General features: G+C 43.1%; 2 protein-coding genes across 3 annotated transcripts; one reads left to right on the top strand and one right to left on the bottom strand.

The window, feature by feature from the left end:
• The first annotated feature begins 4,744 nt into the window (after positions 1-4,744).
• ENOSF1 (enolase superfamily member 1) lies at positions 4,745-12,392 on the top strand. The gene is given in 8 exon segments (XM_064441779.1): positions 4,745-4,808; positions 5,804-5,813; positions 6,284-6,371; positions 7,475-7,532; positions 7,535-7,617; positions 8,239-8,290; positions 11,952-12,096; positions 12,287-12,392. Coding segments are annotated over 8 exon segments (606 nt in total).
• A 4,618-nt stretch (positions 12,393-17,010) lies between these two features.
• TYMS (thymidylate synthetase) lies at positions 17,011-25,546 on the bottom strand. 2 transcript variants are annotated; one of them, XM_064442916.1, is made up of 8 exons: positions 25,220-25,546; positions 24,408-24,481; positions 23,055-23,229; positions 22,871-22,939; positions 21,095-21,196; positions 20,014-20,189; positions 18,513-18,584; positions 17,011-17,610 (listed from the first exon to the last, which is right to left on the bottom strand). In XM_064442916.1, the coding sequence occupies exons 1-8, from the start codon at positions 25,389-25,391 to the stop codon at positions 17,473-17,475; spliced, it is 978 nt and encodes a 325-aa protein (XP_064298986.1). In that variant the 5' UTR covers positions 25,392-25,546; the 3' UTR covers positions 17,011-17,472. The 2 variants fall into 2 exon arrangements, with proteins under 2 accessions (XP_064298986.1, XP_064298987.1); XM_064442917.1 differs by lacking the exon at positions 22,871-22,939 and having other exon boundaries at positions 17,013-17,610; positions 25,220-25,542.
• Positions 25,547-26,769: the final 1,223 nt, after the last annotated feature.

The raw sequence follows: 26,769 nt of genomic DNA, 5'->3' as shown, positions 1-26,769 counted from the left end.
AAATTCACACCATGTGTCTGAGGGTGTTGTCTGAATGCTTTTTGAATATCGTCAGGCTTGGCGCTGTGGCTGCCTCCCTGGGGAGCCTGTTCCAGTGCTCCACCGCCCTTTGGGTGAAGAACCTTTTCCTAATACCCAACATAAACCTCCCCTGGCACATCCTCCTGCCATTCCCTCCAGTCCTGTCATCGGTCACCAGAGAGAAGAGACCAGCGCCTGCCCTTCCTCCTCCCCTTGTGAGGAAGCTGTAGACCGTGATGAGGTCTGCCCTCAGTCTCCTCTGCTTCAGGCTCAACAAACCATTCCTCGTACAGTTTCCCCTCCAAACCCTTCACCAACTTCGTGGCCCTTCTCTGGACACTCTCCAGTAGCTTTATATCCTTCATGTCCTGTGGCGCCCAACACTGCACACAGCACTCGAGGTGAGGCCGCACCAGCACAGAGCAGAGCGGGACAATCCCCTCCCTCGACCGGCTGCAATGCAGGGCTTGATGCACCCCAGGACTCATTTGGCCCTCTTGGCTGCCAGGGCACACTGTTGGCTCATGTTCAACTTGCCATCGACCAGAACCCCCAGGTTCCTCCCTGCAGAGCTGCTCTCCAGCCTCTCATTCCCCGGCCTGTATGTACATCCAGGGTTGCCGTGCCCCAGGCGTAAAATCCGGCACTTGCTCTTGTTCAGCTTCATACAGTTGGTGACTGTCCAGCTCACCAGTCTGTCCAGATCTCTCTGCAGGGCCTCTCTGCCCTCCAGAGTGTCAACAGCTCCTCCCAGTTTTGTGTCATCAGCAAACTTAATCAGTATTCTTTCAAGTCCTGCATCCAAGTAATTTACGAAGAGATTAAAGAGTACCGGCCCTAAGGTGGATCCCTGCAGAACCCCACTAGTGACTGGCTGCCAGCCCAGTGTAACCCCATTTACTATAATCCTTTGAGTCCAACCCATCAGCCAGCTGCTCACCCACTGCATTACGTGTTTATCCAGCCATATGCTGGACATTTTGTCCAGGAAGATACTGAGAGACAGTATTGAAAACTTTACCGAAATCCAAACAGATTACATTGACTGTCTTCCTTTGGTCAACTAGGTGGGTAACCTTGTCACAGAAGAAAATTCAGTTTTTTAAGCAGTAATTTACACATATATTTAGCTTTAAAATATCAAATAAAGTAGAGGCACCAATGAGTTCTCGGAGGCTCTGCACAAGCTTATTTTTTGCAGGACGGAAAACTGTAGCAACTGCACAGTGCTTAGGGGTGGAATTGGTCAGAACATTTCAGAGTCATTTTGTTGGACCTCTGGCATTTCTGAAAGAAAAGATTTTTCCTAGCCCTGTTTATCAGGTGTTTCTCTGTATGCCCTTGTCTTGATTTCATCTTTCTTATTCAGAGGTTTTAATCTGAGATTTTAATCTTTTAGCCACTTCCCTACTGAATATGCTGTTGATCTGGGAGCCAAATCTTGTACACTTAGCATGTTACTGGGTATTTAGGCAGTGATGTGAGCAGCCATAAAGGTGGCATGGTTAGAAGGGGAAATTACTCAACAAAAGATATCAACTGCTCAGAAATACTGACAGAGAAATGACTACCAGCCTGGAACTGCGAGCCTGGGCACTATCCCTGTGAACCATAAAAAAAAATCCTTGAAAAGTGCAGTTGGCCTCTTTGAAGTGCAGCTGGGGTACCTAGAAACCAGAGACATCCACAGATACCACTGACAAGCGCAAATCAAGGGACTATAATGGCAACTCATTGTCTGCGAAGGTGGAAGATAGCCTGAAAAAATAAAATTTGTCTGAAGGAACAGAAAACAGCATCATCTATTGGGCTGTTACAGGTGAAAAGTAGAAATTAACGCATCTGTTGGCTGCTCAATGTCATACTCCCTCTTATGTCTCTGTGACATAAAAAACCCTTAATTTTTATGCAAAATGGAGCCTCTCTCTGAGAACTTCCTGGTGGAATCCCACACAAACTTTCTATGAGCTCCTGGGCTCTCCCTGGGGATGCCAGGCTGAAACCAGACTCTGACACGGATCATTTTGGAAGTGGGACCCTGCCTGTTGTTTATTGGCTTGGTCCATCCTCCCCTCTTTTGGGGATGGTTGGGTTCCCTCTGGGATCAGTTTGTTCCCCCCTTTTGGGATGGTTTGGCTCCTTCTGAAATCTAAATTGCTCCATATCAATATTGTATATATTCATATAAGTATCAATATATCTGCTGTTACATTGTTGATAGTGTGCTTCACTAATGATAACCTGTAGTAATCTATAATAGTACATAGTGTCTATTATTACTATATAAGTGCTTGGTTGGTGCTGCTATTGGTTGTCCTGACTGATGTTATTATTGAATGATACCATACCATTGATTGACACTGTATTATTGATTGCTGATAGAAATTTGTAATACCTTGATATATATTAATCCATATCCCCTTTATGACTTATAGGTATGTTTGCTAGTAGTGACTTTTCTGGTATTTGTAATAAAATAGAGAACTTTAGAGGATGAAGCCTATGTATCCGTGTGTATTACGGAATCCTACCAATTCACGGTCGCAATCTCTACCCACCTGTAGGCCAGGTAACCCTTTAGGTCATGACAGGCAGAAATTGGCCTTTGCTTGGTGGAGTCCTGGTCCAGAACTAGCACTCCAGGCCCCTGCAGGAGGACAAATAATACCTGGTACAACGTTGTTGTGGCCATATCCTGATAAGCACAGTAAGACACGCTTGCTGTTTGCAGGCCTTCTGATTCAAGAGGACAGAAAGAGCAAAAAGCTGTAGCTAGCATGGACTGGAGTTGCTGCTGTGCACGCTCATGTAGCATGTGGCTCAGGACATGCCACCCCACTACCCTGACTGTAGAGCTTGCAGGGGAGAGTTGGCTTGAGTCCCACTGACTCAGGTCTGCCAGCATCTGCTCTTTTCTTCACTTCTGCTCTGTTGGATTGAGCTTTCACGTATCATTGCCTGTGAAAGCAATCAGCAGCCTTCAGCTTGCCAAAGTCCAAGAGCATAATACAGCCCTGAAATGAGGCTTATCAAAAAATTCACGAAGAGACATCTTATATGTTGAAAGGGTAGTTTGTATGATGATGATTTCCAGCAAGGGAGGGGGCAGGAGGGAAGGTCACCATGTCAGATAGCTGGTATCAGGCGCTCCTTGCTTTCAATTCTTTCCCTTTTTTAATAAACATCCCACCAATATTGCAACCATAATGAAACCAGGTTAAGAAGGATGTTCAATCCTTAATGATTTTTAGGGGAAAGTGTCAAATGTTCTTGCCTGGGGTTGAGACCCACATCGCTTTGGTGTCAGTAATTAATGTTGTGTGCCAAATGTAAACATGCTTGCACTTCATGACACTTCTTCATAAAGAAAAAAGCATCTCTGTGTTATATCTTTCATGACATCCACGTGGTTCCAGTTACTTAATTTGGGTTTTTTTTTTCAGTTTCCATGGAAGTTACTAGCTGATGTGGTAAGGAAATCTGGTTATATTTCCAGTCTAAAAGCAACTAGGCCGTATTTTTTTAAACTGTATTAGAAGAGTACGTGTTTTAGTTGGTGTCCAAACTAAGATGGTCCTACAGCTTCTTTCAGACAGATGCTGTTTCCCTGGCAGTGGGTGTACTTTCTGCTCAGAGATGTCCTTTCCTCCCAACATGTCCTCTTCATGTGTCTACCCTCATGCAGAGATGCAAACTAGCCCCTCTTCTGGGGAAGCCGTACAGTTTGTCTTGTCTGGCTTTAGCATCACAGCTGGCAGTGGGAACTGATGTCCACTGCTAGTAGGAAGCTGTGTACTTAAAGGCTGTGCTTTGATCTGCCAGCAAATGCTTGGATCTAGTGTGTTAAACTGTTTGCTGAAGTGTTCAGTCATTTGGGGGGAATTCTGTTCCATTTTAAGATCTATAAGTGCCTGTTCTAAAAGAACCTGTTTTTTTTTTTTTACCTGAGGGCAAGAGGTATGTCAGCTGGGGTGCTGATTTGCTAACAGATGAAGAAACTTATGGTAAGTCATCTTTCCTTCAAAGTTGGAATTTGGTACACTCCTTCTTCCTAATCCTTGAGTTGCCTCATCGTTTTGGTGGAAGTAGCTCAGGAGTACACCACCAGCCTGTGAGACTAAGACAGGTTGGAGGAACAACCATAATGATGAAATTTGGAGGGTGAGGAGAAGTTGTTCTTCAGTATAATTTGATATTTATACTTGTTCCCCTCCAGAAATACTCCAGAATGGCCTGTCTGGGAAAAAGGAAAGGGATCAGCTTAAACAGAACTGTACCTGATGAAAACCATTACTCTGCATCTCTGCGAGAATGGGTGGGGGACTCTGCAAGATGAAGCATGTTGTTTGCTAGCACCTTCTCATGTGTCTCAGGAGTGCAAAGTCAGCCATTTGGTTTGTGCTACATTGGTGACTTTTTGCCATATAAATCTTTGTGTTGGGTTAGCAAGGAGGTTGTGCTGTTCTCTGCTGCTTCCAAGGATTTATCTGATTCACAGTTCTTTTGCAAAGAAATAGCTAGGGAGGAGAGGGAAGGGCTTATTCAGCAAAATTTATCTATTTCATTAAAGTTATGGGTTTCAAGGAAAAAAAAAGCAGTCAAACACCCCCACTCCTTCAGTTTCCTCAAAGGACAGTCTTCGAGGGACTATTTAACAAAATAATCATCTGTTGACTAAAACACAGCCTGACTTGAAACTGTTCTCATCTGCTTCAGAAGATAAATGTTGAAGCACAGATATCTGGCTTATACAATATCCTGTGCCTGGCTGGGCTACTCAGACAGCAGTTAAAGCAGGTTTGAATGTTCAGTCTTATTGCAGTAAGATTTTAAATGGCATGTGAAGTGGGGAAATGCTAACAGATGATGATCAGTTCTCACTGTTTACTTCTAAACACCTTGAAGTTTTGCTGGACACAGTAGAAATGTAACATTGCATTGCATACACTTTGGGAGGTAAAAAGCAGGCCCAATGCCATTTAAGTATTTTTCCCAGTAAGGCAGAGTGTTACAGTCCTGTCTATGATCAAGGATACACCCAAGGAATATGAGTATTGAGAACAAGCTATTAGGGTAGAAATGGAAGTCTCTTTTTGTTGGTATATTGTGTATAACAGCGAGTTTGCATGGGTGCAGCTGTGCTGGTTTAAGCAAGGAGCTTATGCACATAGGGATACTCAGGAGAGTGAAATGAATTAACCAAAAGCGTGATCATAAGATCATAACGTCTAAAGAGTGTTAATGAAAACACATAAAATCTGTGCTTGGATAGCTATGTACAGTGGCCTTAACCTGCAGTAACTTCATATATGAGAAATGGGGACGTCTCCTTCACAGACAACATGAACCTCAAGAGCTTTATAACTGCTCGTTTCTGGTTGCCTTGGCTTTGAGGGATACTCTGAAACTGTCAGCAGCAGAGGGCCCTTAGCTTCCTTTGTGAAGCAGCATCATCCTCATTGCCCGAGAGAGTTGCATGTGCTTGGCTTTCTGTGAAATGTGAAAACTTCGGACAGTTTATTGGTGTCAGATTTAGTTAACACAGCTGGGATTTATCTTCTGGGAAATATACGCCTTGGTGTATCTAGAAATAGTGTTGCCGAGTCATGGGATGTTCATATCTAGATTAGAAAAATTTATCGTATGTTACAGTCAGCTGGGTTGAGGAGTTTGGTTCAGCTGGATGTTGATCATATATCTGATCTCATTTTCTGATGTTTTTCTGCTACTTCCTAAAAAGCTTATTCTTATTCTGAAAATATGGAAATTAATATTATTCTAGGTGCAGTGGGGTAGAGTTATTTGGAGATGTATAATTGATGTAACTTTGCTCGCACTTACACACATAGGTTTTGAGAAAAGGCTGGGCAACATATAGCGAACGCTTGTATTAAGTGTTATTCTTCTAGACCTAGTATAACTCCTCCAGGTCTATGATAAGGGCAGTGATGACTTTGCTTCTATATCTCTCTCAGACACTTCCCCCTTCTACTACTGCATGATGCTGCATTGCAGGAAAACTGTAATGGTATGGCAAAGCTGAGGGCTGATCACAAATGAAGATAAACGTGTTTCCATTGATTTATGGAAAAAACATTGCTGGTTTATTTTCAGAGTAGGATGAAGCTTACTCGCAAGGGAAGAGAAGTTTTTTCTGTAGGACAGTGATGCTGAAATTGTAAATTCTGGTTTATGGATTCCAGTTTACTGCTGCATTAATCATCCAGAAGTGATTTATATCTTGTTCCAAATATGCATCTAGATTCAAAGTAAAGGTGGGTGCAGCCCTGCAGGATGATATTTGCAGATGCAGATTTATATGAGAAATAATTGGCCCAGACAAAATAATGGTGAATATAACTTTTTGCTACTATACTACGTTATTTTCTATTTAAAACCATTAGATGAAATATCTCTCATTATATATATTTCTTGACAAATATTTCTTTCTTCCTTCTTCAAATCTTGAATAATTATGGCGACAAATGTTGATACATATCAACAAAGAGCAGTATTGGACATGGCCAAACTAGATGTATTACTAAGAATTTTATTCTGTATTTCTGTGCCAGAACTTCCATTCAAGTCTACAGGGGAACCCCACTTCCAGGATTGTCTTCTAGAAGAGTCAAAGTGTCTTTTATATCCAGAGACGCTTCCAGAGGAAAGCCTGTTAATATTTTTTATACTGATGTTTGGCCAAAAAAACCCTGGAAAATAAGATTTTCAAACTAAAATATTTTAATGGAAAGGGATAACTGGATGGAGGTCACACATTTTGATTTGGAAATGTTATTCTGTTGACTGCTATGGGCTGGATTCTTTGCACCATGTGCTCCCTGACACACCACAGCTACCGGCCTACTCTGGGTGCTGCAGTGCAGCAAACATGGGGCTTTCATGGGATGCCACATATCACTAAATGCCAAGCCAGGAACTCTGTGAATACACAATGGCAAAGACCTGAAGAGCCTGCAGAGGAACTGTGGTGTCATTTTCAGATATTTCACTTTTTGTAGGAAGAAAAATTCTCCCTTGTGTGGGAGAGAAGTGCTACTTGAGAAATTCATCTTCTTTAAACAACTGCATTTTTTTCTCAAGAAGCTTTTCTGCTGAAAATTTCAGGCAGACATGTCCATGTTTTAGGATGCTTTACTCAAGTATATACTGCCAAGATACACTCATTCCCACAGAAGACTCTGCTCTATTTCCTACAACTCCTAATCTGCTTGGTTCAAACCTAGTCTGGATATTGCTATAGTCATTGCAACTCAGCCTAAGTGTGGCCAAAAGTACAGTACAGACAGAACAGCAATTCCAGCTTTTCATTTCCTTTCTGTTTCCTGAATTTCTACCACTTCATATCAGTTTTGCAGCTGTTTTTATGAGAGTTTGACAGAAAAAGTCAATAGAATCCTTCAGTGTATTTGCTTCTCATTTTCCTTTTTCCCAGATGCTGGATGCAAACCAGCAATGAGAAATAAAGGAAGCAACAGAGTGGGTCACTAACCTGAGTTTAAACCCTCATGGATTTAGAAGCCAACTTTTCCAGATGAGGATATGTATGACCAGATGGGATATGCAACCATTCCAAAGGTTGGAACGTTAATTTTTTTATTTCAGTATTAATACAGTGACTCTAGTCAGTACTGCAGTGTAATGTTCATACTGTTCCTTCACATATTCAGAGTTCAGGCTGAACTAGTTATTCAGAATACCATTAAATGTATTTGCTACAGGACCTTGACACACATTCTGCACCTGTATTCCCTTAAGTTTAAAGAAATAGTTTGTTTCTAAAAAAAATACATAAAAGGACTGCAATGCCTGCATGAGGAAGACAGCCAACCTTTAGTATGAAATGTGAATGGACTCTTTTAAAAAATGTGTGGTTTCCAGTGAAATTGGAATTTTGGTTCAGAATTTGTGCTCCCAACGCGCTGTACTTAGCAGCACTGTTAATACCCCATATGTATAGCACGTGCATTTCTTTACTGTTCTGCACACCCTGCTATATAATTCTTTACATTGCCTGTGGAGCAGAGAAAGCAGAAAAAAATCCATTAAAAAATTTTATAAGGTATGTTACATTTTCTATAAAATGAGTAGAAAACACTGCGCTGAATCAACTGTTATTCCATCCCTTATGCTACTGAGTAACTCTGTTGGGAATTAAAAACCAGAAGCAAGCCTTGAATATTTGTTATTTCCTTGCAGGCCTTAGCACTGCTAGGAATTGGTGTGGCAACCAGAGAACATGTAAGAATATGTATACCTGTTTTGGGCTTTTCCATAATTACTACCTGTTTAATGCAACTACGGCATAACCTTTGGAGCTGGAGCCAAAACACCTTTGGTTTTCTTACTGAAGTTAGATACTACAGCTGAAAGTTACTTGGTATCTATTTCAGCTATTCCCTGCCAAGGTTGCATCCCCTCACCTTATCTCCCTGGTTCATTCTTCCCACACACGATTTCTGTGAACAGCCTGGAAATATCTGATTTTTTAATTATTACTATTATGAGAGTAACTGCTAGAATTTCATATTCTCATAGCAGTGAGAAATGTGAAAGAATGCATCTGTGATCATTATTGCATACATGAAAGGTAGAGAAGCAAGGCACAAAGAGCGAGTCCATGCTGCTCTGTGGAGCACACTGCAGTTCCATGAAACAACCTGGATAACATCTGTGCAGAACAATGTAGCCTGGGCAATGTGGTCTGTAGAAAGCTGCAGGGCTGCTGAAGCTGATATCCCCTGTAGCCCAAGGATAATTATCACAGCACCCATTTTGCTCTGTGGGTTTGGTGCTTAAGCGAGTGTTTTGCTCAGCACAGCAGTGCATGTGTAGACATGACCTGGCTGTGGCTAGATGGAGTGTTAGAGTGGAAAGGTTCCTGGCTCCTCTTGTATTGACTATTTGTGCTGCACTAACTCTACTGTAAAGATCAAAATCCCAAAATCATGCTGTTAGCAAGCTGTAGTTCATACTCTCATTGGCACCAGGGGCACTGTCAGGGCTGCAGGGAGGGCTGGGGAGCCAGGAGCTGATAGCATGGCTGGCAGGGCAGGTCTGGGGGTGGCAGCCAGGGTCAACTGAGAAGGTTGCCAGAGGAGGTCATGGTGAGGAGGCAGCCCTGAGGGCAGGGTCTGGCCTGGTGACAGGGACCAGGGTCAGACACAGCCTGGTGACTGCCAGCCTGTCTACAGTGATGAAGTCAGACCCAGGTCAAGCTGGGCGGTCAGCAGTTCAGGGTCTGGATCAGTGAGGTCCATGTCTTGGCACAGCTGCAACATGATGGGAGATGGTCACACCTGGGGGTTGCTCAGGCAGGGACTGGGGGCCGCGGTCTGAGCACAGATGGGTTCCCAGGGCAGGCATGGAGTGGGGAGGCCTCGGGTGAGGCTGGACAGGACCAGCAAGGCCACTCCTGCCCTCAGTGCCCTGCTGGCAGCTCCCCCCAGAGGCATGTGCCCTCCCCACCCCTCAGAGATCTGGGGTCAGATGGGACTTGCTGAAGAGTGATTCAATTGCTGTGGGGTGACATTTCAGGGGACACGGAGCCAGGACAAAGAAATGGGAAAAGGACATGGCAGGGGGGATTGGAGCCAGGTGGGGGGGCAGAGGCACACCCTGAGTAGCCCCAGAGGCTTGGCAGGCTTATGGAGGGGACATAGGGGGGGCTTCTCAGATGGCCCCTGAAGAGCCCCAAAGCCGCCCTGTGAGGGCTTCACTCAGAAGCTTGGGTTTAGGCAGGACTGGTGCAGTGGGAGGGTCAGAGCCCAGAGCCAGGCCAGGCTTGTAGAGCAAGGGCCTTGCACAACCATGGGCCCGGCTTTGTGGTGCTGGCTTAGGGCTTGAGACAGCCTGAGGTAACTGGCAGGGTGCCACAGGGTACTGCTGCTCCCAGGGGAGCGGGAGCTGCGGGGTGTCCCCATGGGGGCAGTGGGGCCAGGAGCAGGGTCAGTGCGTGTGGCAAGGCAGCCCCAGCCCCAAGCGCTGGGCACTTCCCTGCGGAGGATGGGGATGGGCTGGAGCCAGACCAGGCCAGCAGTGTGTGAGCGGGGCTTGGCGTCAGGCCTGGTGAGGACAACCACAGTGTTGTCCTCAGACACAGCCCAGGGTGTGCCCAGGCAGGACCAGGGCAGAGCAGGGCTGTACTCACCAGGACAGGCGGGGTGCTGGTCCCTGGCCAGACACATCCACAGCTGTACCACAGCTGGAAGCAGGTACACCTGCAATGCAGCCCAGGCAGGAACTAAGGCCCGTGAGCAGCGGGTGCAGGCCCGAGGTTTGGCCTTAGGAGGAATTTTGCCAGTATATATGCAGCCATTTCATAAGCTTGAAACCTTTCCTTTCGCCCAAGGAAACTTGTTGCTAGCATTAGTAGCATGTCACTGCCATCAGCTATATTTAAATACTTTTCACATGAAATATTTTTCATGAGTCCAAGACAAGAACTACTTCCCAGATATATCATAAATAGCGAGGTGTCAATATGCAAGCTGGTACATTTTAGAATACCAGCCTCCAACCTATTGTACCCATCTTTTTGTCAAGTCTTGACACTGTATCTACAGAGCCAAACAATGTGAACTACCAAATTCTCAGTTATCTGCAGCAACTGGACACAACAGTGACTGCATTAGCATAGTTTCTCTGCTGCCAACTCTGCTGCCAGTTTTGCATGCCAGGCCCTGCTATCAACATATTTCATTGTGCTTCTTGCTCTCAGCTGTTGTCTACCAGTAGATAGGACACTTAATTTGGGGAAGGAGGTACTTTATAATGATCATCTATTAGGATGTGGTTGAATTACCCATTAGTATAGCCTTCCTTTACAACGTAAAGGTCAGTCCTCAATACTGGCTTTACTTGATGGTTTGTATAACCTTCTTCCTCTTTTCACCATAACATCTGAGAGCCACATAAGCATTTAATGTATTTACCCACAGAACTCCCCTGTGAATAAAGGGAGTACTATTATCCATACTACAAACATGGGAAATTATTGTGAGGCTTGAACCGACTGAACAACTTAGCCAAGCTCCAGACAGGAAATCTGTAGCACAGCTAGAAATTTAATCCTGACTCTTATCCAAGCGTATCTTGCCTACAAGGCCATCTCTCATCTGGCTAGACTGGTCTCCAGAACAAGAAATTATTTTCTACAGCAGAATCACCACTATGTTCACTTACCTGTCTCAAAATGGGAATAGCTGCTCATGCACAAAAGGCAAGCACATCCCAAAGCTGTGCAGTCCTGAGCAAGCTGAAGTGGGGCTAAGACAGTCCAGTCCCCAGTGTACCCCAAGTCCCTGTCTGGGGGCATGGTTGGGTGACCTGAGGGGGGTGAGTTGGCTCCTAAAGGAGCCTAAATCCTAAAAATATTTTGAGGCGGTTTGTGAGGCAATCACCTGGCAGAGCTGCCCAATCAGTCTGTGTGAGTATTACAAAACGGTTTCACTACAAACTCAGCCGCCTTTGCATAGCTTAAGACCCTGTCCTTGTCGTGGAATAGAACAGCCATTTTCACTTGGCATTTTTGCTTCACTTTCACTTATGCAGTTCAACATCCAGATAAGGCGCAGCGAATTCCAAACTCAGTCCAGTATGACTATGCTCTTTGGCACACAGCAATTTTTTTTTTCCCTTTAGTTCATTGGGTCAGGTATAGTGCTTTTAACATTACAAGTATAAGATGACTATTTTTAATATTGGCATCATCCTTGAACTTCTCTTCATCCAAATTCTCATGTGATCTCTCATTTAAATGGAGTAATTAAAAGAATTTGGATTTATTGAGACACACAGGAGCGACGCCGTACAAATGTTTTGATATGAGTTGCCAGCAGCTCTTTTAATATGTTAATTTGGGAGACTTCAGGTCTTAACTTCTTATTTTTTCCCTCACACTGCCTCAACAGTGATATTTAAACAGCTTCTACAAGCTAAGGCCTTGAGTTATCTCCAAATTGACAGCTGCAGGCTGGGAAGTGTGAATGAAAACTTGTCTGTGTTGCTGATGGCCAAAAAGCTCCAGAGTAAGGCTCTGCAAAACGCAGCAGGAATGAGAAAATCTTTCTCTCCCCACCCTCCAGGATAGCCTGATTAGTTTCTTCAGCTGTCATGCTTGTGATTTCTGAGCATAAGCTTGCATGCTCTGCTGTAATTTTCATTATTTCATGTCATGCAATAGGGCTGCACCAAAGGACTTTTGATGTCTTGGTATCGGGCACTGTCTTTCTCTAGATGGATTTGGGGGTCTCTGTGAATTAGTCCGGCACGTGATAATATTTGATTATATGCCAGTATCTGGAAGCCTCAAAAGCAGGTTAGTTATACAAAATAACTCCAGTAGCAATTGACTATGATGGTCAAGCTTTTGCTTTTCTTAAAAAAGATGTTGCTACACGATGGTCCCAGCACACATTTGTCTTGTTACCCTAGTGGGCTACAAAGGGAAGTTAGAAGTGTGGATTAAACTTCAAGCAGGTGAAAGTGAACGGTTTGTGGTTTTGATAAAGGTACTTGTAACCTGGGCTGCATTCCATCTTAAGACACTTCACAGATCCCAGTCACTATGGCGGCAAACTCACCAAGTCAGACTAATTCACAGACTATTGATTTTGATGGCTGATTGGGTAGGTGTTTGTCTCAAAATTCAGAAAGGGTTCCTTCTTTTCTGATTCATCATCTATCATGACCAGATAACTAATATTCTTTCTGGTACTGCAGTAAGGCCAATTTTGCAACATTATCATAACATGTCAGAAATAACGTGGGTTACAAAAGCTTGTCTGAGAAGGCAGAACATACAGGGAGCTGGTATTTGAGCAAAGTGGTAAGAAATGTTTTTGCTATCACCAAGTCGATAGAATTGCCCTTAAAAAGGTGGGAAATGATAAAAGGATGCATTCAGAGGAGGAATGACAGAAGAAATTAAACTCTTCAAGGCCGACTGTGAGGCAGAATGAGAGTGTAGCAGTCAGCAGGACAAATGGCAAGGACTCAGAAACGCAATGGATATGCATAGCTGGTAGGTAACTGACTTCTAATGCCACCTGTACTAGCAGGGGAGTGCAAGGGACAGGGAGCTGCTGAGACAACTTATTCATCAGGAAGTAAGTCCAGGAATGCTCCGTTCTCTCAGTAGGCCTATGGGCTCCTATCATAGCTTCCCAAAAGGATCTAACAACGCCCCATGTTTTGTCTAAAATACGGCTCTGAATATAGCCTGCAGTCATACTAGTCATCTTTGCAGCAGTGAAGAGTCTTCATATTCTGCAAATAAAATTCCTTGAGTACCTCCTGTTTAAGTCTATATATCCAAATTCTTTGAATATTCATATTTTTTGCTTGAAATCTTAGAAGTCTCAGACCTATTAATTTGAAATATGTGCATTTTCACTTTTATTCACATTACTCTGCTGTGTGAAGTCTGCTTTTTACATCTTTCTGATCTTTTGAGCAACATAAACCTTCTTGGACTTCAAGGTACAAGCTTAATTTCAACAACTGCTATTGGTTGTAAATTGGGCTAATAAAGGGGAGCAGTGACATTTTAGTTAACTCCTATACTGAAAAGCAGTAGCTCTTCCAGAATTCCAGAGCGGTAGCTCTGGAATACTGGTCTGTTTAAGCATCCTATGTATGTCCATAGGCCTATGTGAGAATAGACCATTTGCCATGTTTCATAAAGGCAACACTTAAAAGGGGCTTTTAAAACTTTCCTTTGGATTGGACTAACTCCGCTTTAATTTATGAAAGGAAGTAAATGATTCCCATTGTAAATTATTCTCTTGGCTGAGTATTCCTGCCCTGGTTAACTTCACGGAGACTGCTAATTCCCACTAGTCAAACCTTGAGGCCAACATTTGTTTCACACCCTTTCTGGCTACACTTGCTAAAATGCCCTGCAGATTCCATGTTATCTGATGTGTTACATAAAGGGGTTTTCAGCAAAAGGAACCTAACTTGCTAAGTGTAGGCAGAACTGTTAAGTGATTTTGCAACCTAAAGCGTTTTCTTGTACTTTAAAGGACTGTAAATACACTCAAGAACCTTTAACTTCTAAAGGTATGGATATGGTAAGAAGTTGTTGACAACCTACAGCTGGGAGGTATCACTAATGCAGACGACACCTGGAAGAGTGGGCTAACCAGAACCTTATGAAGTTCAACAAGGAGAAGTGTAAGATCATGCATCTGGGAAAACATAATCCGGGAGTGCAGCACAGACTGGGATCCACCTGACTGGAGAGCAGCTCTGTGGAAAGGGACCTGGGGGTCCCGGTGGACAGGAAGCTCAACATGAGCGAACAGTGTGCTGCTGCGGCCAAGAAGGCCAACAGGATGCTGGGTTGCATCAAAAAGGGCATCACCAGCAGAGAGAAAGAAGTCATTATCCTGCTCTACTCAGCGCTTGTCAGGCCACACCAGGAGTACTGTGTACAGTTCTGGTCCCCTCTATACAAAAAAGTTGTGGACAAGCCGGAAGGGGTCCCAAGAAGGGCCACCAAGATGATCAAAGGACTGGGAAGCTGCCATATGAGGATAGGCTGAGAGAGCTGGGTTTGTTCAGCCTTGAGAAAAGGAGGCTCAGAGGGGATCTCATCACCATGTACCAGTACTTAAGGGGTAGCTACAAAGAAGATGGAGACTCCCTTTTTGCAAGGAGCCACATGGAGAGGACAAGGGGGAATGGACACAAGTTGTTCTTGGGGAGATTCCGATTGGACACTGTAAGGGACTAGAAACTTGTCTCAACACTGTCGGCAGAATGGCTTGACTAGCAAGACTTCACCGCGACGGCAACTGAGGAAGTTCTACCCAACAGGAACATATATATATATATCTATATCTTGTTGTCTCAGAGCACATAGGCCCAGTCCTCTGCACATGCGCCTGGCCCCAGGGTCATCTTACAACATATGGGAGGGGGGCTTGGACCCCCTGGAACCCTCTGGAACCATCGAGCACCCTCTAGTGACGATACTGTGCATGCGCCCCACTGCCGAGTGGGAGATGTGGCCATGCAAAACAGCTCATTGACTATGCAACGAGACAATGCTATAAAAGGCGGAACCAGCGGACACCAGTTGGAACGTTCACCCACCGGACTGAAGATACATCATACATTGGACTGACAGGACGCTGCAGATCTGTGGTGGTAGCTATTGTAACTGTCTGTCTCTCTTTTTCCTTTTTTTTCCCTCTTTCTCTCCTTTTCTCTTGTGTACTTGTTGGCAGCCAAATAAAGTGACTTGGCACTTGACTCTGTTTTGAGTCTTAATTCTGTTCCCGAGAATACAACAAACCTGGTCACGATAACACATCCAATGGAACATCACTCAGAAGTTAAGCCCAGCCGCCCCTAGCCACCCAGAATTGTCTGAGGTTGGTTAGAAAGCAAGGGGGCTCAACTTCTGCCAAATTGTGCAACCCAACAGTGGATCGTGACAGACACGAGAGGGAAATTTTTCACAGTGAGGACAGTCACCACTGGAATAATCTCCCCAGGGACGTGGTTGACTCGGCCACATTGGACACTTTCAAGATTCAGCTGGACAGGGTGCTGGGCCATCTTGTCTAGACTGCGCTCTTCCCAGAAAGGTTGGACTTGATGATCCCTAAGGTCCCTTCCAACCTGTGATTCTGTGATAGGTGACTTTAAAATACAAGACTAGTAGAGCTGAGGTGAAATTTATTAGAAGGAGCATGTGATATGGCTTTCAGGTCTAGTAACAAGAATTCTAGTAACAAGAATTCTAGTAACAAGAATACCGCTACTATCTGCGAGTTCAGTAGTTTGAAAGAAGGTAAGACCCAAGTGTATTTAACTACAGGTTGGCTACTGAGTGTCCATTTAATGCAGCCGCAGAAAGATAGGTTTGATCCTCCCATGTATCAAGTTTCTCATATGATCTCAGCTGAAATAGCACGTAGCCTGATCATCTCTTTCAAGAAAGATGGACTACAGGAGATACTGAGGAGAATCTCTCTAATAAGCAGTCGCCTATTTGGATTTGATGTACTTACAAAAGGTAATAACATCCATTTTCTGCAATTTTGTTGTTGGGCTAAATGTCAGGAAAAGAGAACAAGAAGTTACTTTTCAAGCACATGCCGTAGCGCTACAAAAAATTTAGTCTGAGGATGAATATAATGAGATTTGCAAATAATTTTGATGCAAAATATGCTTTTGAAAATTATGATCAGTTTGGTTTAAGAAAGGTGGAACAGTCCTCTTATGCAGGCCCCTGAATGAATGGAATCAAAGCGCACTGTTTGTTAAATTCTTAGAATTATCTCAATTTGTACAGGTCTACAATTATATTTACCAGTTTACCAAATTTAAAAATTAATCAAATTAATCAGTTAATCAAATTAATTATGTATTTCTCCACATGTTCAAACATGTACTGGATGTGCTATGGCTGAATATTAACCATAGATCTATTCACAATTGAATTCCTGAAGAGGAGTTTATAAAGACTGAAGTTACTGCAGAAGTTGCAAGGGTAAGGAGAGAGGAAAGCTGAATTCTGCTAAGATTTCATTAATAAACTCTAATCCTACAAATACTACTATCTCTAACTTTCACTGCTCCAGGCTGCGAAATTAGCCCATATGTTTGTGGGATCTAGCTTTAAATTATGACAGACGGATTATTACTAATGCTATCTCGTAAACCCTGTTTAACTACAGCTCTGATTTATATCAAATTCATCATTTGGGTACGGTTGGGGAACAAAAAAAACCGGCTGATACAGAGCTGTTATGCAAAGGTTGTGTTTCAGACAAGGCTCCATTAAGACTTTTTGCCTTCCTGCTGGTTCATCTATGAAGACCATGGGAAGTTTGTTTTTCCTCGCTAGATCTCACCCTCTAAGATCCTCAAGTCAAACAGAATTTACCTTTGCTTTCCAACTCTTATTTACTACTAACTATAAACAAATGTACTAAAATTAAATATGCATCACCCCTCCCAGAAGATTTTTTTTAAAAAGCTTTATTAAACATATACTTTTTAGAACAAAGACTGCTACAACCTTGAAGGAACCCTCTATAATACATAGAAGTTCTTATTTTCAGTACTAAATACAGCATGTAAGCAAGCACTACTTACACATAGTAACTGAATGGTAATAGATGTGGCCACTGGTAGCTGAAACGATATGTAGAAAACAAGCATCTCACTAGCAACTTAAAACTGGGTTAGCATCTGCATAGTACAGCAGGAATAAATAATCACCTGTTCTGTATGACTACAGTTTAGTACTGAAGGCAGTACTGGTCTACTAGCACCTGCTTCTTTTTCAGTAATGAAGTATGTCTCTTTCCAAAATATATAAAAACTCCATAACTTGAAATACATTTAGTACTTAAGAGTACTTACTTTACTACTTAGGCACATTTCCACATTAATAGAAGCTGGTTTATAGCACTAAACAGCCATCTCCATTTTAATAGATGGATGAGGATTATAATCTTCAATCTGAAAGTCTTCTGCCTTAAAGTCACTGATATCTTCAACCTTACGAATAATTCTGAGTTTGGGGAAAGGTCTTGGCTCCCTCTGAAGCTGAAATAAAAGCAAGCTTATTGTATAAAGCAAACACTTGAAGTCACAGATTCTGTGTAATAAATTAGATCTCATTAATTTTGATTCAGATTACACTATGTAGATTTTCCCTCCTCCCCAGGAAGACTTAAACTCAAAGAAAAAAAAAAGAAAAAAAAGAAAAAAAAGAAAATTACAATAGAGTTAGATGGAATCTGCTTTAGTATTTTAGTATAAAGTGGATTCCCTGATCATACAAATGCACTACAAGCATCTTCAGTTTGCAGAGCAATTCTGGTAGTTACAGATTAGATTATATCCAGAAGAAACTAAATTGGGAATTCTGACCCAGATGTGCACGAAACGTGCTGCAGTTTCTCACAGGAACATTCAGGTCCAAACCAATAACTAGTTCTCTGGATGGTTTTGAAACATAAGAATGGTGAGGACATTCAGTCCAAGCTAGATCTAATGAAACACAATTCTGATTTGCTCCTACTGGAACAAATTACTTCCTAAAGAAAATATAGCCTTATTCAAAGAGCAATACTGATTAACTCTGTGAATGTTATCCTTTTCTGATATACTACAAAGACATTTTATTTTGTGTTTATCTCTATTAGGTGGAATGGTTTCCTACGGATTTGGAATGATGAATTAAAAGTAAGGGTACAGATTCTGGATCTCTACCTTGGTTCTATAATAGTATACTGATGTACCTCTCAATCATGTTTGCACTGTATTTCTGTTTGCAACCTGAGTTGAACAGAGGTTAAGGTACTACAATTATTAGGGTAGAAATGAGAAGAAAAAGCCACACAAATTAGTATTTAAACAATCATATTTATAATACCAAGATAACTTTGTATTGGATAAGCATTGTGGAACATAAAAGGTTATGAGAATACAGAGTAAGTACTTACTTGAACTTTTAGAGGTTCCACATGATTCAGATATATGTGAGCATCTCCTAATGTGTGTATGAACTCTCCAGGCTGAAGAGAAAGGAGGATACACATGGTCTTCAAATAGTCAGGTTTCAAGAAAGCAAAACATTACCACGTCTACAAGTATTGATTCTTAGCATCTTGCATCTAGTCTGGAATTCTGTACTGGACTGGATTGTGAAGACATCCTTGCAAGCTTCGAAGGACACTATCTTCCCAGACTAATGCACAGTTAATGAAAAATATAATGAAATTTCCAGTAACTTACCAAAAAATTTATCTTTGAAATCCTGCTAGGATAATAGCTTCAGTAAATTAATTGAGCACTACTAATCTGCTCACCAAGATGAAAACAGATGGGGCAGTGACATCCAGCTTTTCCACTCCACTTCTAATAAGTAGGACTTGCCAAAATTAGTTTCAAACTAGTTGTCTTAGACACTACTAAACAGTGTAGTTTGTGGCAGTGGAGGTGTCAGTCACAGGCTGAACCCCAAAGCACTTATGAAGCACCCAGATGGGTTTTGCAAGCTTGCAAGTTCTGTGACTTAGCAGCCCCCGAGCAATCTAATTTAACTTAGGTAAGTCTTATCAGCTATTTTACTGGCCTAAGACCAGTGACCCCTTGGATATATCATGCTAAAAACGACCAAAGCTGTGAGAAGAAGTGGCTGAGAGGCAACAGCTGCTTTATGGACATAATCTTAAACTTCACTTTTCCTAGTACCTTGGCCTATTTTTCTTAGATATGTCCGCAATTGCTGTGAAGTCTGATTCTTCCCTACTACTCTTTTTTAAGTTCCCCTTCATGCTGCTGGTAGCAGGACAATGAGGCCCAAATGTCCTTGCTAGTATAATTTTTCATATGCTCTAAAGAAAAGGGGGTTTCATTTGTACAAGGTTGTGGTGCATTTAAGTTACTCTGCCAAGTTACAACATACAGCTCTGGAGTCAGGGCAGTAGCTATCTGAGCACATACTACTGCTCTACATGATCATCTACAGGAGGAAATGAAAAAAATACCCAACTGAAATGACAGCTGGAAGTTAGGTGGGCAAAATATCCAAACTGGAACCTTGAGAGCAACCGCTAAGCTACTGTTCACTTCCAATAAAAAATGCATGCTACAAGATTTAAGCACTTGTATGTTATTATCCCATAAGGACAAGTGCTCAGTTCAGATTTCTAAGAAGTAGACTAGTGGAACAGGTCAGTTTTGACACATTCAGTTAAAAAGACCTGGAGGATCTTCTGTCTGTTTGACCTGAATTTAAGAATTCTTACATTGCTAATCCTAACTGCCCATGCAGACCAGAAACAATTCACATTAAATACACAGGGCCCTTTCTTACATACATTTCAGCAAGATTCTGAACAGCACATTCATTCCAGTTTTTCTTGGACATGACATGAAGAATCTTATCTTCTGGACCCTCAATTCTCAGACAAGATTAAGTAAAACGATTAAGTAGCCTACCTTTAGCCCCGTGACATGGGCAATCATGTATGTAAGCAGTGAATAGCTGGCAATATTGAAAGGCACTCCCAGTCCCATATCTCCAGACCTCTGATAGAGTTGGCACGACAATTCACCATTTAGAACATAGAACTGGCAAAGAGCATGGCATGGAGGCAAAGCCATCAGAGAAATATCTAGAAATTGTAGTACAAGAAGGAGAGGGAAAAAGAATCATAACCACATTAGCGTGTTAAAAATGTAGAAGATGGAAAACCTGAACAACCATTTAATGAGATATAGTAGACAGTAAAAATCCAACTGCACTATCATTCTGTCGCTTTTTCTCTTGTTCAAAAGCACCTGCTGCCTAAGTAATTAAGTCTGGGTCATGACAAGCTGTCTCCTGGGCTGTATGACCAAAAATGTCATAAACAGATATTCCACAGAACAGATTTATGCCAACATACTGCACAGCAGTTCAATTTTACTCACCTCAGTGAGACAGTTGATTTCTCTAAAGGAAGAAATTAAGAGTAAAATTAACTATGTACCCTAAAGCAACTTCCACCTCCTTCATCTTACTCTCTTCCCATTGCAACGTGCCTTTACTGTTTGTTGAGATATAAATGTAATGATCAATAAAAAAATGATAATCAGAAAACAAAAGATCTCTTGAGTGTTTATCTACACTTAAAAGTGCAGATAGTGCATTTACAGCTACGTAAGGAAAACTTTAACCAGGTATCTCCTGGTATCTGAGAATGTTTAACCTTAAAAATAACAGCAACAGCAAGTGGAGTCCCCTTTCAGAGACAGGAGTGGAAAATGCTGGGTGATTTTTTTGTGCACAGCCCTACTGCTGCTGAAGTTAACTAGCTCTTATTTAGAAGTAGTCCTACAGAGTGAATGGCTATCTAGACAACCTATGTTCAAGGAGGTGATTACAATGCAAATAACATTTTTGTTCTCCAGTTTTAAGTCTTTTGTTAAGTTGCAAGGACACCAAATGGAACTGACTGTTGACACAGGATTAGAACATAGTTTAGCATACAGTGAGATAATGCGCAACTGCATTCACTTAAAGTCTGCTGTTCAATACCTTTGGGATTCCAAGCACACATAATGATTCTTCTGTCATCTGGGTTGGTTTTGATCGTTTCAATCACTTTTTGCAACTGATCAACTCCTTGGTTGGAATAATCTGAAGAAAGATACCAAATAAGATCTAAAACAGACAGGTTCAAGTTGTGATTTTTTTTTAAAGCCCAGCACACACCCCATTGAACAGTGATACCCCAGTGACAATCTCTGAAGATTTTATTGTAATTTTGAAAGTGATTAAATTTATCAGTTGACACCCTCCAAATGTAGGTTATTCTTGGTCTTCCTTAGGGTGCTCTAAGGTTTGCGAAATTCTCATTATTGTGTTTTCGTGTGCCCCTCAATCTCTTTTGTGTGCTTTGAGTACCTTTAGCACCCACTGAAATAGAACCATTCCTATTTATTCCAAACACTTTATTCCAAGACTCAATAACTAGAGATTTTTTAAGAACAAATAAGAAGTCTGCATAAACACTACATCCCAGGAAACAAAAGTTGCAATACAAAAAAATTAACTGAACAAAGCATGTTACTTAATAATTCATAATGACTTGTTACCTAAATAGGACAAAAGCTGTACTGGAATGGGCAAGATATCACCACCTAGTCATTTCGGGTATTTAAAGTAGTTTGCTTATTGCATTTCTGGATTAAGATGCCCTTCTAGATGTTAAACTTGCATGCTACAGTGCTTCTTAAAAAAATAAAATAAAATTTAAAAAAAAATGCCCAGACCAGTTACATGGGGTGTTGGCATTCTTTGCATGCTCAAAAGGAGAAAGTTTCTGACAGATGAATAAACGCATCCATCCAGCATTCACACGGTCCTGTATGAAAACCAAATTTCCACAGCATTCAGTGCCAGAAGGGGACTTTAATCATGTATAGCACAGGATATTACATTTCACCCAATGACGCTCGCAAGCTGATTTTTAGGTTTAATACCAGATATATCAAGAAATTCACTGGAATTAACTGAACATTAGATTGGGTTCCAGAATAGAAGAGTGATTAGTTGTCACTCATTGTTCTGACTCATGCCAGTGAATCAGCATTGCTGGTAACTGATTTTTTCTAATAACTCCTATCGCAAAGCAACACCAAATTATGGTTATAAGGACACCCAAGCTGGCAAACAAGGTAGTAATACATAATTAGCACCTCAGGGAATTATTCTGCCAGCAATACTCTGCCAGAAGCTTTTTCAAACGGTTATGTCAGTTCTTGAAGCTAATTACCTACGCATTAGTAATGTATTTTAAGGAAATCTATTAGTAATGAAACCTATATGAATTTATCTTGTTCATTTTTTCCAAGCTATGTTATGCCTCAGACCTTTTAAGTTCAGGAATGGTGAAACATTTTAGTAAGTTTTTAGATGTGTCAGTTCACAATTTGCATCACTTGTGTTAGCATAAAACTGTGTTCTGCCAGCGGTCAACATGCCAATACTAAGCCTAATATCTGGAACGAATGTGAACTTTGAGACTGTATTGACAAAAAACAAGAGGAAAGACATAATGAACCATGTTGTTATACTGAATTAAAAAATCACACCACCCAGAAAGGGACAATCTTTTATGACTCTTTTTTTTAATGGCAGTCCTCTAAACTTTTTGTACAACCTCTCCTTCTGTGACTTAGAAAAGAGTCATCAAGACACTTTGGAGTAAGTTAACCAGTTACACTGAAAACAATACCAACAGGTACTGCATCACGTCGTAACTTGTTACAGCTATTCTGCGCACAGCATCATGAGCTATGGATATCCTACTTTGTTCCAGCTGCAGAATGGAGGAATCTTTCTCTTCCACAGTCTCCAATGAATGTAGTGCACCAACATCTGTTCTTAGCAGCACAATCACATAATGGAAATTAGGACCCTGCATTGGTGTTCTGGAAGAGAGGTGCCATAGTCATCTCACTAAGCAATCAAGATTGTATTTGTACGTGATTACCTGTGTGCATATCTTTGTATTCTGCTCCAAAGTGCCTCCACTGGAAACCATAAACTGGCCCCAAATCCCCCTCCTCTCTGGTGCTGAAACCCTGCTTATCCAGGAACTCACGCGACCCATTAGCATCCCAAATCTTCACACCCTTGGCAGAGAGCTCTTTGGCATTTGTAGAACCCTATAAAACACAGACAGAAAGAAATCTACATCCTAACCCCAACACAAAGGACATGATTTGAAACAGCTGTATTAACCTTTGCTAGTCTACAGCATTTCTCCACTTATAAAGGATGAACGGTCTGATTAATGTACTGGATGAGGTTCTTGCATATGGACAGAATAAAATTTGAGAAACATACTAGGATGAGGTTTGAAGTGCCATACTGCTGTTACTTAACTCAGGATTATTCTTACTTTGTGAATGTACAAACAGTACAGTCTCAAGGTTAACTGTGGTATATCATTTCATATGCACATTTAACAAGGTTTTACTTTAGAGATGGATAAAAGTAAACAAACAAAAAATTTAAGCCTAGGCATTGTCTTTGCCACCAATAATGAGCTTAAGGTCTCAAAAATTCTTTTGTTAAAATGACGAATATGACAATATGACCCAGAGAAATCTCACAGAGTTCTGCAACATGTCCAAATCAGCACACTCAAAAATCCAGCAAAGAAAGTGTCCTGTTTTGGAGAGTGCCCATTCTTTTATATTTGAAAAAAGATACTTTAAAAAATGAATGTATATTTGAGTCCTGCTATCTAGATAATGGTTAGACAGACTTTCCCATACCTGCACAATGTCACAACATATAAAGGAACACTTATATTGTATTATCTACAGTTGAATTTTAATACTCTAACTACACTATCAGCTCTATTAGATCTCAGGTTTTTGCTACTAAAAAGCCTAGTGTTTACATCAGTCTTACTTGATCTGCAGTTCTGCACTGCTCGTTTCTGTTCAAATCAATAAAAGTTATCTCAATATTAAAAAGTGGATCATTAAATTGCCTACAACCTACTTACTATTTCTTATTCAAACACTAATAAAAGAGACTGTATTAGGCTTTACAACTGTGAGGTATATGCAAATTGCCTAAAGGTGTCACTATTTCAGACTATTTCTCTTAAAAAGGGACAGAAGAACTCTTCTGATTGGTAATAGGCTCCACTAAAATGAATAGAATGATAATGGCCTTCCATGTGTAGTCAAAATATTCGGTGGTTGCACTTCTGTCGCACTAACAGAAGCATCTGCAAGTTATGCCAAATTCCTTAATCCACTCGACACTAGTTCGTTCTGTTGATACCACTCTCAGGCACACCACCCGCAGGGACATCCATATACAGAACCTTGATGAACCACAGCAGCTCCTCCAGCACTCCTTTCCAGAATACCCTCTTCGTTGTTAGCAGTGGAAACTGATCTGAAAAAATTGTTTCAGAGTGTCAGAGGTGCCAGCCATTTGTCAGGGTGACCCAACTTAGGTTTTTCTCCACATAACACATAAAAGGATTACGCCACCCTCTGACATTCAGAGGTTTGGCTATGAAGTAAGAAGTTGGCAAAGGATGCGTAATACTCATATTCAGACCAAGGAAAACAGGAACGTGACTTTTATTTTCCTGGACAGCGGGGGAAGATGAATCACCCCTTGGGACTTTGATGAACTGCATGAGGACGCCGCGGCGCAGCGCACGGAGGTATGCGTTGGCATTTGTAACGGAAAGTGGAAGCTTAAGATTAAATTATTGGCAAATCTATCTATTTCACAAACCGTCCTTCCTACTATGCATGAATGACAGGAAGGTCCGGGACAGGTTATTTTAATATCTTTGCCGTTTTTTCACCAGGTGGCAGCTGTGGCCGGGCCGGGCCTGGCTGCTGGACCGAGGGAGAGGGTCCGAACTGCCGCAGGTTGGCGGGCAGGGAGAGGGCAAAGGAGCTGGCGGTACAGAGCTAAACCCCTCCAGAGCCCCCTACAGCGGGTACTAGCCCCGGCCCTAAGCGGGGGAGGTCTCGCTCTCAGCGGGCGGGAGCGGGACAGCGCGGGGAAGAAGATGGCGGCCCTCCCCCCGCCCCGGTGCAGGGCGGCGACCCCTGAAGCCGCGGCGGGCAGCAGTAGCGGGACGGGGCGGGGGCCGCGGGTCCCGGCGGTGCCGACCTCTCAGGCTGTACCGCGCCTGCATGCCGAAGACGGAGATGGTGCCGGTGCCCGTGCGATCCTCCTTTCGGTGGCCGTGCTGCAGGATGTGCCGGACCTGCCGCAGGTACTGCAGCTCGCCGGACTCCGGGCCGGCGGCCGCCGCGCTCGGCACCTCCCCCTCGGCAGGCATGGTGGGGGAGAGGTGCTCGGAGCTGCTCCCTGCGCGCCGGGGTGGGCTGCGGCTGCCCGGCTGTCCCCTTCCCGCCGGCCGCCTCTCCTCCGAGCCCGCCAAAGCCAGGCCCTTCCCGCCAAGCGGCGCCGAGGGGCGGGCGGAGCGGGGTGCCACCGCCTCCTCCTTTCCCTTCCTCTTCCCCTTCTCCTTCCCCCCCCTCCCCTCCCCCAGGGCCCGTCAGCCCCGCAGCGTCCTGTCTCGGTCCCGGGCGGGCAGCTGCGGCGCCCACGGCACCGCCGGAGGGGACCTGGAGAGGCCAGGCGGGGCATGGGACAGCCCCACGGCACGGCCGCGCTGAGGCGGGTGGCCCGTGTCCGCTCCCTTGCTGCCCATGTGAACTCCCTCGCCTTACGCTGGAGAACCTCCCCAGCCGCCCTCCCTGGCCCTGCACGGGGCTTGTCCCAGACAGAGGGCTGTCCCGAGCACCTAACCCACGCCTGTGCACCGAAACACACTGATCTTTCCTCATTCTGCTCCTAACGTGGTGTCCTCTGAACATTTTCCAGGTATCGCACTGTTAGTCAGAACAAACTGACTCATCCCTGACTATTTACTCTCCATAATATTTATATACTCACCATAATATTTGAAAAGTCATGGCAGTCAGGTGAAGTCCCTGGGGACAAGAAGAAGGGAAACATTGTGCCCATCTTTAGAAAGGGTAGAAAGGAGGACCCGGGGAACTATCAACCTGTCAGCCTCACCTCTGTGCCTGGGAAGATCATGGAACAGATCCTCCTAGAAGCTATGCTAAGGCACAGGGAGGTGATCTGAGGCAGCCAGCATGGCTTCACCAAGGGCAAGTCCTGCCTGACCAACCTAGTGGCCTTCTATGATGGAGTGACTGGATCAGTAGACAAGGGAAGACCTACGGATGTCATATGTCTGGACTTCCGTAAAGCCTTTGTCGTGGTCCCCCACAACATCCATCTCTCTAAATTGGGGAGATAAGGATTTGATGGGTGGACTGTTCGGTGGATAAGGAATTGGTTGGATGGTTGCATCCAGAGGGTAGTGGTCAATGGCTTGATGTCCAAATGGAGGCCGGTGAAAAGTGGTGTCCCTCAGGGGTCTGTACTGGGACCAGTGCTGTTTAATATTTTCATCAATGACATAGCGAGGTCCTGCGCACCCTCAGCAAGTTTGCAGATGACACCAAGCTGAGTGGTGCAATTGACATGCCAGAAGGACAGGATGTCATCCGAAGAGACCTGGACAAGCTGGAGAGGTGAGCCTATGAGAACCTCATGAGGTTCAACAAGGCCAAGTGCAAGGTCGTACATCTGGGTTGGGGCAGGAGGATGAAGGGGTTGAGAGCAGCCTGGAGGACTTGGGG

Source organism: Phalacrocorax carbo, chromosome 2 (genome assembly GCF_963921805.1).
Source record: "Phalacrocorax carbo chromosome 2, bPhaCar2.1, whole genome shotgun sequence".
Lineage (NCBI taxonomy): Eukaryota > Metazoa > Chordata > Aves > Suliformes > Phalacrocoracidae > Phalacrocorax > Phalacrocorax carbo.
Note: the sequence above shows the minus strand (reverse complement) of the source record. Positions and strands in the feature narration are given on the sequence as shown.